General features: G+C 35.1%; 1 protein-coding gene across 1 annotated transcript; it reads right to left on the bottom strand.

Moving 5' to 3' along the window:
* Window positions 1-5,907: 5,907 nt before the first annotated feature.
* On the bottom strand, window positions 5,908-15,539 carry LOC108362131 (uncharacterized). The gene is made up of 2 exons (XM_017614994.1): window positions 15,503-15,539; window positions 5,908-6,264 (listed from the first exon to the last, which is right to left on the bottom strand). The coding sequence occupies exons 1-2, from the start codon at window positions 15,506-15,508 to the stop codon at window positions 5,908-5,910; spliced, it is 363 nt and encodes a 120-aa protein (XP_017470483.1). The 5' UTR covers window positions 15,509-15,539.
* Window positions 15,540-16,292: the final 753 nt, after the last annotated feature.

The following is a 16,292-nucleotide window of genomic DNA, read 5'->3' as shown; positions in this document are numbered from 1 at the left end:
ACATAAAATCATTAATTGGGTTATGATTTTACCTATGGGTTCGTATGTTTGCCTCAGACAGCGATAAGGAATGCTTAATTTCAGCTGATTGCCTCTTAAGCTCAAACATAGTATTAGCGTCGTCCTTAAAATGCCACGTTCGTTGTGCAAGGTCCATTACTATGCCAGCTTGCTCAAGAAAATCGATGCCTAACAGCGTTCGATTGTTTTCAGCATTTGCCAAACAAATAAAACGTATACGTTTGAATCGCTTTCCAATTATAATACCGACGATAGTAGAGTAAACCATCTGCTGGCGAGCAATACCATAAGCTAATTTAATTTCCGCAAAAACCTTTTGAAATTCAACACCTTTTTCTTTAAGCTTCTCATAAAGTTTACTACTTGCAACGCTCGTTCTAGCAGCTGTATCTAGATATGCTTCACCTTTCAAGCCATTAATGTTTATATCAACAGTTGGTACATTTCGACCTATTACGGTGGTTTGTATAGTGTTAAAATCGAGTTTCTCGGGGCTACGTAACGGATTTTTCTGATTGCAGTTTGAACAATTCGACCTGTAGTACCCTGGTGTACCGCAACCATAACAGCTAAAAGCGGTTTCTTTCATTTTCTCTGTGGTTTTATTTTCGGATTCAATTTTCTTAAAACAGTTTTCCACGGAATAATTTTTCTTTCTATAGTAGGAACAACGAAGGGGAATTTTGCTGGTCGAGTTGCTGGCTAAGTCAACAGCTTTATAAACTTCTTTGTTCTCACCAAGTAGCAACTCTGCTTCGCGAGCTTTGTCTAACAGCTCGCTAAATGTTTCTACACTTTCACGAGGAATTTTCTCTCGTATCTTTGGAACTAATTGGGAAAATATCATGTTGATCATGGTTTTTTCGCTTAGCTTTTCAGAAAGTTGGGCGAATAATTGTCGTTTTCTGCATATGAATAAGTCGGTTGGCTCCGTGAACTTTTGTTTTTCCTGCCTTATCTCCGAAAAAATACGCCAGTCGGGTTTCGGCGGAGAAAACACTTTGCGAAGCAAACCAATAAATATTTCCGCTTCCTCCTTCACACCTTGCCGCCATGACGAAGAGGTAAACTTAACAGCGGTCGTTCGTCCGATATGTTTTCCGCATCTTTGTATACTAAAATGGTCGCTGAGAAATCTTCATTTTTTCTGGTGTTCCTTCCACCATTAAAACGTACGCTACATTTACTAAAAGTAGCCCTAGTATCTTGGTTTACATGGAGGTTTCCTAGCAATTGCCTGAACTGATTTTCTGTTAGCATTACATTCGATGGATTATTAGTACGGCCGACGTTAGCATTAACATTGGCGTTCGTGTTAGCTTGCCTTTGGCTGTTCATAACATTGGAACTCGCAGGCGCATTTCCGGTGTGATTAGCGCTTTGCTTAGGCACATTAACAATTTGCCTTGCGCTTTCTATGTTAACATTCGCGTTGGCATTAGCAGCATTGGCATTGGGGTTAACATTACTTGCATCTGTTTCCATTTTCACTTCGATCAGTTCTGCGTTTAGCCTGGGACTTTTTCTTCTCATGAAACCAAATCAAAGCCTTAGTACCAAGTGAAACCGACCGATTTTAATTTTAACAGTGATGGTTTTTATCGATTCTAACAGAAGGGTGAACACTGTTATGAAATCCTAACAGGAAGTAGTTAAGCCTGAGGGTATGCAACGAAGATCTCGGTTGCGTACCGCAAGAATGTGAGTATGCCCAAAACAGTTTTAGAGCCTCTGCATGTGCTGTGAACAACAACAACAACAACCAAACGTAACCTGATTCGCCTTCGCAGTTCTTCGGCAACAAACCTCGTGAATTTGCCCAAGCAGTCTTAGAGCCTCTGCACGTTCTTTGAGCAACAACAGCAACAAATAAGTGCAGCTCTGATTCGCTTTTGAAGGAGGTATTTTAGCAACAACAACAAATAAGTGCAGCTCTGATGCGCTTTTGATGGCAGTTTTTCAGCAACAACAACAAAAAAGTGCAGCTCTGATGTGCTTTTGATGGCAGTTTTTCAGCAACAACAACAACAGCAATGGTATGAATATTCGTATCCACAACACAGCAATACGACTCAACTGGACTTAAGAACCCGCTGATGTCCGCAGAAAACCAGATTTCCAGAATCGTTGCGATGGATTTGTTTTCCGCTTTTTACTGCAGTATATTAGGACAATGTTATCTGCTTTTGTCATTAGCCGCAAGAGCCAAAACTTGTCTTCAAGCATCTAAATGATTTTCGCAGCACATTGTTCGCAGATTAGGCTTCGAAATGCCGTTAGTGGCAATTTTTTCGAAAATTTTAATTAAAAAGTTCGCGATTTTAGTTGGGCGCCAGATTTAGAGAAGTAGTCTATCCCTAAGTTATTCGCACATTCGTGTTTAATAAAGCTAGCCACTGTCTACCAGTGTCTAAGCTTCACTAAGCACGATGACTGAATTTTAAAATAAAACGCAAGAGGTGTCAGAAGTAGATCATGCGTCTTTATTAGTCGCTGTACGAATGAAAAAATTTACATTGGAGTATGATCTTAAATAACTAAAATTGCAACGATGTGAAACAAAAAGGACAACAGTTAAAAACATTAGCAAAATTGAGTACAAATGTGGTGGATTTTGACATGATCAAAAGAAATTGAGTCTAATTCAATGTTAAGTAACATAAAGAAATAGTACAGCTTTAACCCAAGCTTTCAACAAAAGCTTTTAACAGAATCTTTTAACAAAAGCTTTTAACATAATATTTTAACAGAAACAGGGTTAACATAACGAATAACATGTATAAATGATAACATAAGTATATAAGTGAGCATGATAATGAATATAGCATGCGTGCTTCCGGATACAGTCCTACATCCTAAAAATAAGAAATCTCAAAAAATTTAATAATATGAAATTCAAAATTTGGAACTTTCGTTGTTTTCTGAACCTGCAAAAATATTCAAACTTGCTGTGACTTTCAACTGTGTAAAACAATACAAATTCGAAAATATAACAAAAAAAGTAAAAATTGAAAATTAAGTACATAATTTCAAAATTTGGAAAATTCAGTGAATTCGAAAAACTGATAGGCCTACTTAAATAACATAATATTTCGTGCTTAACACACTGCTAAAATTTCAAACTCAAGTGAAATTTGACACACTTTTTCCATGAATTAAAATTTTCAAAAGCATCCATTCATTAGGTTTGTTCCCCAAGCTTCTCGAAGTAATTTCGAGTTACATATACGCGCTCCGCAAGTAAGTTTTCGAGTTTCTTTGATATACGCTCACAGTTTGAACTTTGATCGAATTTTTCTACAAGTAGCTTGTGGGACAAACCTGTTGTATATTCTTGTAATAATATTTCACGATATTCAATTGAATATTATGAAAATACATGTTACACAGTCTTGGGGAGGGGGGAGGGAAATTTCCCCACTTTCCCCTACCTCGGTCCGCCACTGGTTTTCTTACTGGATGTGATTAGAGGTTTACGCCGACAGGCTTTGCGGCGGCGCACAGTGCCGCGACTCCATACAAATGATGGACAAAAATAGAAGGAGTGGTCAGAATTGGCTGAAACTTCACACCTAGAAGTATTATGCCCCTCTAATTTCAAAAATGAAATCGGTTTTTCTGTACCGGTTACTCATTTTTCTTGCATTTTTATATGAAAATAGTCATTGTGGACATGTGTTGATATAAGTGGAAGGAGGCATCAGAATGGGCTGAAACTTTACACCTGAAAGGACTATATCACGGCAATTTAAGAAAAAAAAAAACGTTTTTCAGCATCTGTTACCATTTAATTAAAAAAAATTTTTTTTTTACAATTTTATAAAAATGTAAAATAACTCATAATCATCGTAGACATATGTTTATAAAAACCGAAATAGTATCCAGAACTTGTTGAAACTTTACACCTAAAAGGACTAAGCCATGCTTATTTCAAAAATGAAATCGATTTTTCGGTACCGGGTACCCATTAAAAAAAAAAAGATTTTTTTTACATTACTATATGAAAGACAAATAAGGCATAATCATTGCTGATTGTGGTGTTTACGAAAACAGGAAGGAGTCGTCAGAATTTATTAAAACTTTACATCTGAAGTGTCTATATTACTCTAATTTTAAGAAAGTAATCGGTTTTTTTGTAACGGGTACGCATTAAAAAAACACCGAGTTTTTGCACATGATTATTTAAAAATGAAATATGGCATATCATTGTTGCTAAGCGTTCAGAAAAATAGTCTTAATAGTCAAAATTCGTCTAAACTTTACTTCCTAAGTGAATACATTATGGTAATTTGAAAAATTAAGTCGGTTTTCCTTACATGTTAACCTTTAGAAAAAAAAATTCTTTTGATTTCATTTAAAATAAAGCATAATCACTGTTAAGTAAGTAAGTAGTAATAGCTGTTATATGGTAATAACATATAATATGTTAATAAAAACCGAACTAGTTGTTATAATCACTCAGTTTCAGAGTCCTCAGAAGATTCAAATGATTCCATGCTTTTGTCTGCTTCGTCACTTTCAACAATGTATTTATTAAAGCTGAGATCAGAACCCTTTAAATATTTGTTTCTCTGTTTTATATTTCTTTTAAATGCAACTAATGGATCTGACGATAATATCAAACGAGTCATTAAATCCGTATTGCTTTGTACTCTTCCAGTTTTTCGAGAAGCCGATATTTTCTTATGTTTTTCTGTGAACATTCTAAGGCTTCTTCTGATAATGAACCTGATAAAATAGGTGGAAATACAGATTAAGAAAATAAATGAAAACATAGCTTTAAAATCATTACCTATTGGTAAATCAAAGTATTTAATTACGTCACATCCATGTACTAAAACTTTATGCACTGAACTTGGCATGTTATACCAACCATAATTTCTAAGGTATAACTCTCTTGTTTCGTTCAACAAAACACTAAACTCTTGGGTTTTTATTTGTTTTCCACAAGAGAGGACTCTTAGCACCAGAGAAAAATTATGGATTAGAGACTTATCCAGACGAGTAATTTCTGCGGCAACGTCAATATTTTCAAAAAAACGTCGAGCTGTGTTTCCATCATTTGTTGTTCCAAACCCTTGCTTGACTTGGTCAATTATCAAACCTGTTTTAATTTTGAACTCTTTTTGGATACGGGCTTTAGTTTCAATAAATTTAGCCTTATTTTCCATTCTGACTTGCCATGTCTTAAAAGGCAGACGGTAGGCTATGTGTAATAGACATTCAAAGAATCGAATCCAGCAATGGAGGGTTGATAACCCAAATTTATAATGATCTGGATTTGGTATTTTGTTTTGTTCAATATTATTCATTTCTGTTGGGCTTGCATGACATATGAAACATCTGCTTGAGGAATTGGTGTTTGTTAAAACATTAGCTACTGCACCGTCAATCATAGTGCAATCCATGATGTAGGAAACTTCAGCAATTCCCTTCTTATTTTTAAAAATATCACATTCCAAATCATTAATCATCTGAATTATTTTATTATATTCTGAATGAATTACCGCCTTTCCTTCTTTCGTATAAACGAATTTCACTGGTCTACAGAACAGCGTAGAAGAGGGAGTTCGGTTGACCCATATTTCATTACCTGATGAGGAATCGATGAGCCTTAAAATGGAAAAAATTTGGAAAATAGAGAATAGATACATAAGAAAATAATTGATTTTATACGAACTTAAGTGGTAACAAAGCAATTACGAAAATAAATTCATCTGAGAGGTCTTCCGCGGAGAATTTTTGCTTATATCGACTGTGGCCAGAACTGCCATCCATTCCCCATTTACATATAAGTGAAAGTTGGCCCACTGGGTGTTTGTCTGCACAAACTTCTAAGATGTGTTTGGATGTAATATGTACAAGAGCCTTTAAATTAACTTCTGCTCAAGTTTCCGTCGCTTCTATATGTGGTACTAAACTTTGTTTTAATTGGTTTAACGCATACGTGCTTGGGAAAAAATCCGCATGTATATTGTTAGCAACTTTGCGTAGTCTATTATATTTTTCTTCCGATAAATCTAAATCTAAACACAAGGCCAGCGCTTCAAAGGGTTCAAGACACTTCTTTATAGTGTTATCAGGCTTCGTTTCATTTTTTGTTACTTTCCGTGCTGCATAAGTAATTTCTTCCGCACTATGTTCTTCAAGTATTTTACTAACCTTTCGCAATTTTGACTTTTCTGAAGCTACCGAAAACTCTACTTGCGGTCTGCCTCTTTTTCCCGTACTGGTGCTTGGTATCTGAAATTTATATTCAATTACAATCTTTCACACTACAAAGCATACCTTAAATACATTATCGGGATCTTCAATTTCAAAGACTACCCATTGGAGCCAAGAAGAGTTTAAGTTAATAAATCGCTCTTTTATATAGACAGCTTCCTTCCACTTTCTGCTCATTTCAGCATTGAACTTATAAACTTTTTTTCTCACAGCATCTCTATCAAATTTAACATTAGTTAACTTTTCACAAACAAAAGAAAAAGTGATTGATATTCTTTCTTTAAGGGGTGTTTCTAACCATAAATCTACCAAATCACTATTTATAATTTTAATTGACATTTTTATTTATTTATTATAAAAGTTTTACGTTTCTGCTTTTGATACTTTATTTTGAAGTGAGATAAACAAGTGCTGATTTACCTGCTGCGCTCACTTGCTTTCACACGTATATACTTATGTGCATTAAGGTGGTTAAAGTTTATATGAAAAAATGTTATGTTCCCAAAACCGTTTGGCTTGTTCAGTATATTGTTACGCATACTTAATGCACTTTAAATTTCAAATTTAAGAAAAATCGGTTAATATTAAAGGGCGCCCATCGCTGTTTTATATTTTAAATATTTGTTTTTTTGTGTAAATGGGTAGAAAAAATATGTCAAATACAATTTATTCATTGCTCGCGTTGAGCAACATTTTCCACTAATAGTAAAACGTTCAAATTTTTGCACAGGTAATGTAATTAGTTAGGTGAACAAAATTATAAAAAGACTCAATCAAAAAAAAAAAAAATATAAAAAAATTGGACCTCCCTGATGTGCATACATTTGTACTATCATTTTCGCAAGCTGTTTTTGTTTGCTGCTTAAGCAAAATAGTACTCTTTATGCAGATGAAGAGTAATAGGTATGTTATTTATTTTTATTTTCTTTTTGTTCGCCTTTCGTCTAATCATTGGGCGCTGTAAGGTGTCTCGATTGCATTTATTTCCTTACCCGAATTGGTTAACATATTATTTGTAAACTGGTGTCATTGCTCTATATATATATGTAAATCTTCGTATACCTTTGTTTTTGGCTCCCATACCGTGGTGCATATTTAAGTACTTTAATTAGCTGATAATTTTTTTCATTTCAAAGCACCCTGTACCTCTTAATTTTTTTTTTTGCACTTTTAGCTTTAATTCAACACCTTATTTTTGAAAAGCGAACCAAAAATTTAGATCTTAGGGCATTCAGAAAAAGTATTGTAAATATAGATCAGCTAAAATAATACCAAAAAAAGGCATTTATTCACTTTTTCAAAATTGAAAATTTTCAAATATTGGAAAAAGTTGGAAGAGATTTCGATTGTTTCTGTTAGTAGAAGGTCCAAACTACCATAACCAAAAAAAAAAATTCACGAACTTTCAAGATGTTTTTTTTTTGTCTCCAAAGTTTATCAATTTTCGGATTTTGGTATGTTTAATCATATATTTATTTATTAATAAAAAAAAAATATTTGTATAAATTTTTTTTCCATGAACCATACATTTTTTGGTTTGTCGCATATATCTTTATCAAAGTGCAAAAGTTGATCTTGCTAGGAATAAAAATGTATTTTTAACAAATTTTTAACTGCGACCACTTTTATGTGCGAATCGCCGAAATGAAATGGTATGTAGAAAATAGGTGTACTTTGAGGGGGTGTGTGAGGCTGAAAGTTGTTTTTATCACAAAATAACTTATAAACTTCTCTTAGTTGGAGATTTAGCTGTAACTTGACATCAAAACATCTAAGTTTCAAGACAGTTGATTTTGTATTTTTGTCCACCTTCGCGGCACTGTGCGGCGGCGGGATCAACTTCAAAAAGTCCGGAAACGCCGGCGCTACTGCCCATAAGGTAGATTCCAATGAGCCATGAGGCTTCTAATCTTATCATGTTATCAGATTATAATTCTATTTACTTCATTTATTGAATTCAAATGTTGAGTGAGTGCTGCTGATGGATGGGCGAACAGAAGAAAGTCTATATAGTATATACATTAGGTTTCCCATCGAAAGTGCTTTTTTTGAGAATTTAAAGACCCTACCCCCTAATTTGATTCGTTTTTATGAGAAATATTACTGCCTATTTTTATAGATTTTTTAAAGACCATTTAGAGGTCGATTAGGTCAGAAAATACGATTTTCTAGATTCATGAGTTTTTGAATGACTATTTTTGAATGAATTTCAAAGAATTTTTTAAATTTTGAACATCGATTTCCACAATTTGAAAATATGTAGTACTAACGTACAAAAAAACAATTTTGCGATGGGCACCCTAATATACATACATCTCTATGTACTCTACAAATCCGTATGTACTATTTCAATTTAAAGAAAAAAAAAATTTAAAGGTTAAGTTATTGGGGTAATTTATGTCGCTATCAATAAATTTTTGCAATAAGCTTATCAACCGTTATGTTAAATTACGGAGTTCTTACGATTTTTTGCGGGTTATATATTGAAAATAAGGTTGGCCTACTTTTTTCCAAAAGATTAACCCGGCAACTCCCACCAGAACGGGCCTTTTTGACCCACTGTTTGAAAAATGGCTTATAAATGGTTAAAATTTCCACTAATATATTAAGCGCCAAATTTTTCTAAGGAGATCAGAATGTAATGCAAAATAATAGTAATTTTTAACAAAAAGGTGGACTTTAACTCTGTGTAGAAAATATTGCTATGCGTAACGTAATTTTCACACAGCCACCTAGTTCTTGTGTACGTCTGAGGGACCCCAGAATAAAGTAACTGACGAATGTAAACATTAGCAAAAAATGTGTTTAAAAAACACATAGAAAAATCAACTAGTCTTTGTTTTATCTCCATTTCTGTTAAAACTGCTTTCTGAGATATTGGCATTAAAGTTTTTGATGTGTTATAACTTTCTTGTTGACGTAGTATATAAAAAAGTAGTATTGTTTTAGTATGGAAAAAATTGTCTACTGCGGAAAAAATCGTCAGATTACCAGTATTCGACCCTAATTTATGTATTTATTTATATATAGTATTAGTCAAATGAACAATAAATTCTTACTGACTACTGAACAATTTTACTTAAAGACTTGTTAAAGTAGCCTAGTAAGAGGCTACGGACTATTGCATGAGGTAGTGCCGGATCAAGATTTGGAACCTTTTTTAACTCTTGAGGGCTCTTGAGAGTGGAGCAAATTTAGCGTAATTATACTTAGAAAACTCCACGTAGAACAATTGAGAATGGCGTAGATTACTAAAAGGGGCATTGAACGCTATTTGTTCTAAAAGGGTTGAGCAGTCAACGGAGCTGTTCATAACATTTGCAACAAAAGATCAATCGAGAAAAGCAAACCTTTGATATAAGGGCTTTAAAGTCAAAAGCTGACAACAAGATTCGTAAGGTCGAATAGGTTCACTGAAATTCAGTGAGCGAAGAGCCGATTTGATGAAAACCTTTTGAATTCGCTCTATTCGGCTTATATGCGACATATGTTCTCCAAATAAAACAAGCATAGTCAAGTCTAGATCTTACTAGCGATGTATAAAGCAACTTCAATGTGTACGGGTCCGTAAACGCAGAGCTGTTGCGACGGATAAAAGCCAACATGGCATATGATTTCGAAACAATATAATTAATATGCGTTGAGAAGCTGAGTTTCGTATCGAAGTATACACCCAAGTCCTTTACTTCAGCAACATATTTGAGGGAGACCCTAGAGATATGATAGCACGTTGAGATAGGAAGTTGCTTTCTCGTATTTACATTCAAGTTAAAACGATAGTGAACGTACCAAGACACAAGATTATCGAGTTCCGACTGAAGAACAAAGGCGTCTTGCAAGTCTTTTATTATTGAGTAAATCTTAAGGTCGTCTGCATATGGCAGAAATTTAGAAGTTGCGAAACAAGAGCGGATGTCGTTTATAAATAATATAAATAACAAAGGTTCTAGGATGCTGCCCTGGGGCACGCCTGAAAATGCAACAAAAGATTGGGAGGAGACATTATCTAAGGTTACAACACAAAGTCTGTTACTCAGATAGGACTTAATGCATTCAAGCAAAGTTGAATGGAAACCTAAAGCCGAAAGTTTGGAAGCTAATACTCTATGTGAAACTCTGTCGAAGGCTTTCGAAAAATCTGTGTAAACACAATCTACTTGATTCCCTTCACGAAAGGCAGCGAAACAGTCGTCAGTAAAAACAGCAGGTTTGTTACTGTTGACTTACCTTTGACAAATCCGTGTTGGTTACAGCAGATAAGACCACTATTTAATTGCGAATGAGAGTTTGTCTTTAACAACAATCTCGAAAATTTTAGAGACCGTGAATAATTTCGAGATAGGTCTATAATTACATACGTCGTTTGGCTTTTATAAATTGGGGTATAAATTGGGGGGTAAAAACGCCAGATGTTNGCCGATTTGATGAAAACCTTTTGAATTCGCTCTATTCGGCTTATATGCGACATATGTTCTCCAAATAAAACAAGCATAGTCAAGTCTAGATCTTACTAGCGATGTATAAAGCAACTTCAATGTGTACAGGTCCGTAAACGCAGAGCTGTTGCGACGGACAAAAGCCAACATGGCATATGATTTCGAAACAATATAATTAATATGCGTTGAGAAGCTGAGTTTCGTATCGAAGTATACACCCAAGTCCTTAACTTCAGCAACATATTTGAGGGAGACTCCAGAGATATGATAGCACGTTGAGATAGGAGTTTGCTTTCTCGTAAAGGAAGAGTACGAACATTTATTAACATTCAAGTTAAGACGATAGTGAGCGCACCAAGACACAAGATTATCGATTTCCGACTGAAGAACAAAGGCGTCTTGCAAGTTTTTTATTATTGAGTAAATCTTAAGGTCGTCTGCATATAGCAGAAATTTAGAAGTTGCGAAACAAGAGCCGATGTCGTTAATAAATAACGTAAATAACAAAGGTCCTAGGATGCTGCCCTGGGGCACACCTGAAGATGCAACAAAAGGTCGGGAGGAGACATTATCTAAGGTAACCACACAAAGTCTATTACTCAGATAAGACTTAATCCATTCAAGAAAAGTTGAATGGAAACCTAAAGCCGAAAGTTTGGAGGCTAACACTCTATGTGAAACTCTGTCGAAGGCTTTCGAAAAATCTGTGTAAACACAATCTACTTGATTCCCTTCACGAAAGGCAGCGAAACAGTCTTCAGTAAAAACAGCAAGGTTTGTTACTGTTGATCTACCTTTGACATATCCGTGTTGGTTACAGCAGATAAGACCACTAATTGCGAATGAGAGTTTGACTTTAACAACAATCTCGAAAATTTTAGAGACCGTGGATAATTTCGAGATAGGTCTATAATTACTTACTTAATTCTTGCTACCGCTTTTATAAATTGGGGTTATAGATGCTCTTTTCCAGTCGTCTATAAAAACGCCGGATGTTAAGGACTTATTGAAAATAAGCGTTAGCGGCTCAATCAGGGAGGAGCACTTTTTGAAAATAATCGCCGGAAGTCCTTGCGCGTCCATTTGTTTGGAGAATTTTAGCGATTCGATGCCTCTACTAACGTTACAAAAAGCGAACCGAAAGCCAGTGACGAGTCGGTAAAGAAACAATCATCGAAAGGTAGATCAGCATCGGACACAAAATTGGCACAAAAAAACTCAGAAAAAAGATTAGCCGCATCAACAAGAGTGGTCGCTTGTTTATCGCTGTAGAAGACGGAGGAAGGTATGCCAGAACTTGAGTTTTTAGATTTTATATACCTCCAAAAAGCTTTTGGGTTATTTTTGATGTTGGATTCATAGATTTTAATGTACCTATCATGTAAACGCTTATCGAGGGCGTTGAAACTCTTACGGTAACGCTGATAACGTTCAAGGTACAAAGTGTGTCCGGGTTTTTTGAACTTTTTGAAGAATTTACTCTTCAGTTTTATCAGACGTCTCAACTCTTTTGTGTGCCATGGTAATTTATAGGGTTTCCTAGTGAATGTGGGGATTAGATCCACGCAGAGATCAAAAACACGAGATTTAAATGTGGTGAAGGCTTTGGTGGTATCCATTTTAGTAAAAAGCGTGTTGCAATCGATTCTTAGCAATTGTGAATTAAGCTTATTAAAGTTGCATAGATTATAGTTAAAAATAGGTTGCAAAGTACTAGGCAATGGAGCAAGGAATTCGTAGAATTGGAGTATAATTTCTAAAGGAATATGGTGGGACCTCCGCGGAGAAATTGGTGAGTCACATACCTCCAGCTGATGATTTAAGTTGTCACTTAAATAAATTAGGTCTAAAAGTCGATTAAAATCGTTAAAATAATGATTAATTTGGGAAAGGCCAATACTTAAGAGACTATCAGTAACATAAAGTTCATTGACATTGCACACATTAACTGGCGTTAACACTGATGACACACATATGGTGATTCTTAACTTCAGAACTTAGATACTCTAAATTATCAATGTGACATTTATAAATCTCGTCATTACTGTTGGGAGGGATATACGACGCACACACGAACAGTTGGCCGAAAGAGCCCCGCACAGTAACGCAAAGTTGATCCAGGGGGAATCAGAATTAAGTAACTGAACTAAAGATGCGCTGAATTTTCGCTGTGTAGCAATTAACACGCCGCCTCCTCTGGAACACCCAGTTTTGATTTCGTCTTTATCTTTCCGGAAAACACTGTATAGGTTTGCATCGAAGAACTCGGAATCGAAGAAGTTGTTATTTAACCAACATTCGATAATTACAAATACGTCATAATCTAGGTGAGAGCTTAATCAACGAATTATCTCTGCTTTGGTCTTCATACCAGATACATTGTGAAAATATATTTTTAATTTATGCGAAGATATTTCAGCCGCTGTGTTTGAGTTGACGGACTTACTTTCCTTCTTTTCTNTGCGAAGATATTTCAGCCGCTGTGTTTGAGTTGACGGACTTACTTTCCTTTGAAAAAAAAAAGAAAAGGACGCACGGTGACGTTAGCGAGCCAAACTTCCGGCAATAGCAACTTATCAAACGAGTTTTCCGGTACCTCAAGCTTGAAGTTGACACGTTTTAAAGAGTCAGTTGGCGCATCCTTTTTAATAAGTTTAAAACATGATAAAAGATTCTTTTCGATTCCGGAGTGTTTTCCAACATATTCAATAATATCAACAGAGCTGACAGATGGCTTAAAAGATGATAAATGAAGCCACTTTAATGGAACGGCCACATTAAGCTCAGCATTAGAACTAGATCCAACGACACGCAATTCACCTCTCTTATTACCGGCCTTGGCAGTAGTTTTATGCCTTTCACTGTTACGAGCGAGAGACATTGATTGTATCGAATCAGTTGCATTAGATATAGGGGTAGAAGGATTAGCAAGCGAAGAAATTTCGCCACTCCCTAATGTAATGTTCTACTCTCACCAGCCCGTGATGCATCGAAAACTTCACGCGCGTCAACAGAGGCGTATTATATACACATTTCACCCGTAGCAGTGACGTTAGTTGGCGTCGATGCCGACGCAGTAACACTAGCATCAGTGGGAAACGAACGAACGCCCAGAGACGAAGAAGATGGAAATAAGAGAGGACGATAAGCAGCATCGGCCGTAGAGGCAGTGATCGGACTTCTACCACATTGTGGTAGATCTGCCACTTTTTTGAGCATCTACCACACAAGGTCTGAAATCTACCACATATTCGCGTTTTTGAGTAGTTTTATTTTTGCTCGACATTATTTTCTTAATTTTAAGAGCAAAAATTGTCCAACACTAAACACCAATAACAGGCAGAATGGGAGGATAAAATAAACTAAAATAGTAAATTTTCTCAATATTCAATTTTTCGACAGGAAACGTTTTTATTGTGTTAAATTGCAAAATATGATTTATAAAAAGAATTAATAGCGAAAATTTTTAAAAAACGGTGATTTTTGTGAAAGTACTAGCAAATTTCAGTGCATTTAAAGTTTCTAAAGCGTTGTTTACTTTTACTTGCGAATTGTCAAAATCGGCAAATCGCAAGTAGCGGTTTTTGGAACGTCCCACATTTATTCGCTACATCGTCATGTGATAAAAAGAAAAGTTGGAAGCACTCCGAAAGGTTTCAGAAATCTTTCAAAATATGTTCGAAAAATATCTTCATATGGAAGGAACTGCTTTACACTGTCAAGGAAAAAAATTGCCAAAACTCAACGCATTTTTTAGCAACTTCAATCTTGCACTTTATTATATAAAAATTAGCCTTTTTTGGATTCTAATTAAAATGTTTGCAATTTAGGTGAACCCTTGCAGAATTTTTTTAATTTTTGTACAAAGTTTGATCCAAAACCTGAGACCTACCACATTTTTTTAAAATCTACCATATTTTTTTCCAGATTCTACCACACAATTTTTTTTAAGTCCGATCGCTGCGTAGAGGCACTAATCATATCAGCATTTATAATGTTAGATGAAATGGTTAGCTTACACGATTGAGAGAAATAGAGATTGCGCCAATCGCGGTACCGCTAATCCGCTCTTTGCGATTTTGATAGAATCAGCTGGGTGCGTGACGTCATCTTGGTGCAATTGTTGATTGTGAGCATACGAAAAAACCAAAAAACTATTTTAATATTTGTGCATTAATACTTCTGCGTGGTTTTAAACAATTATTGAGACATTATAAAGCAAAATTAAGTGTGCCGTGGCAAAGTGTAATAGTAAAAACAAAAGGAAAGCTTGCGATTTAATCTTTTTTTTTTTCATTTCCCACAGACGCAAATCTGGCGAAAAAGTGGAAGCAGTTCTGCCGGCGAGGAGATGCATTAAACACCAAATCGAGCTATGTGTGCATGAGGCACTTTACTAGTGAAGATATTGAAAATAATACACAGTTCGAAATGGGTAACATATTGTCTATTTTCATATTAATTGCATTTAATATTGTTTTTGTAAATGCCCTAGGTGAAAAACTTCGTCGTTTAAAACGTGGTGCGGTGTCTACCATTTACGATGAAAATCTTGGGGATTCCCAGCGTGCGGAAAGAGCTCAGCACAAGGAAAAGAAAAGAATTGTCAGCAAGTTACTTGAGCAGAGTGAGATTGCCGTTGCCACTAGAGGAAACAATTTGCATTTGTATAAAGTTTTGTAATAGCCTTACGTAAGCAAACCTTTTCGATATTTTCACGACTTCAACACCTCGCAAAGAGTTGGAAGCAAAATTGTAAGTTTTTAAAAGCAATACAGCACTAAAAATATTGGTTCATTGAACAGTTTTCTTTTTATTACATGCATATTAGAGAAACATTAAAGCAGTGCCCGCCAAACACTTTTCTGGGAAACGAACTATATTCGGCCTTTCACATGTACATAATCGGCTTCTTAAGGCTCTGTTATGCATACTTGGCATTGCATGCACTGCTATACCATTTTTACGTAGAAATCAAAAACCAACAGACTTTTACGTATGTAATGCTGTGCGTTGGGTAACCGCTTACACGCGAAGCTCATTTAACAGATTCCTTATGTGACAACTCTCAAGCAATGCCAAGTATGCATAACAGAGCCTTTACACGTACACAATCCGAACGTCAACAGAAAGAGAAGCAGAGCAACAAATTTTATTTAGTTGTATGCAAACAATAGACGAAGTAGGTTGATGACGCATTATTGTTGGATAAAGTAGGTACACTGAGCAGAATAAATGAATATTCATTCAAAAATTTTATAACACAATTTTTCGTACATACACCCCTAGAAATAGGTATGTATATGGTACCAAGTCGTGCTTTTTCTTCATATTAAAAGAACTTTGTGAATTATGTATTTTTTTTTAATACCATACTAGTCCTCAATTAAAACATACAATATGTTTTGTTATTTATCTTTTGGTTTAGTCGTTATTTTAAACTGTTCTTAAATGTCAAGTTTTACCTAATTTTAAAATAAATTTATATTAGATATATATATTTTCATTTTATTTCTACTTGAAATCAATGAAATTTTCTTTTAATATTCAGAGTGCTTGAAGCACGTTATCTTTTTTGCTCAGAAATCCACACTTAAATTATAAAAAAAT

Source organism: Rhagoletis zephyria, unplaced genomic scaffold, assembly GCF_001687245.7.
Source record: "Rhagoletis zephyria isolate East Lansing unplaced genomic scaffold, Rhagoletis_zephyria_1.1 Rzeph_scaffold_00946, whole genome shotgun sequence".
In the NCBI taxonomy this organism is placed as follows: Eukaryota; Metazoa; Arthropoda; class Insecta; order Diptera; family Tephritidae; genus Rhagoletis; species Rhagoletis zephyria.
The sequence above is the reverse complement of the archived record's forward strand: the minus strand, read 5'-3'. Positions and strand labels throughout refer to the sequence as shown.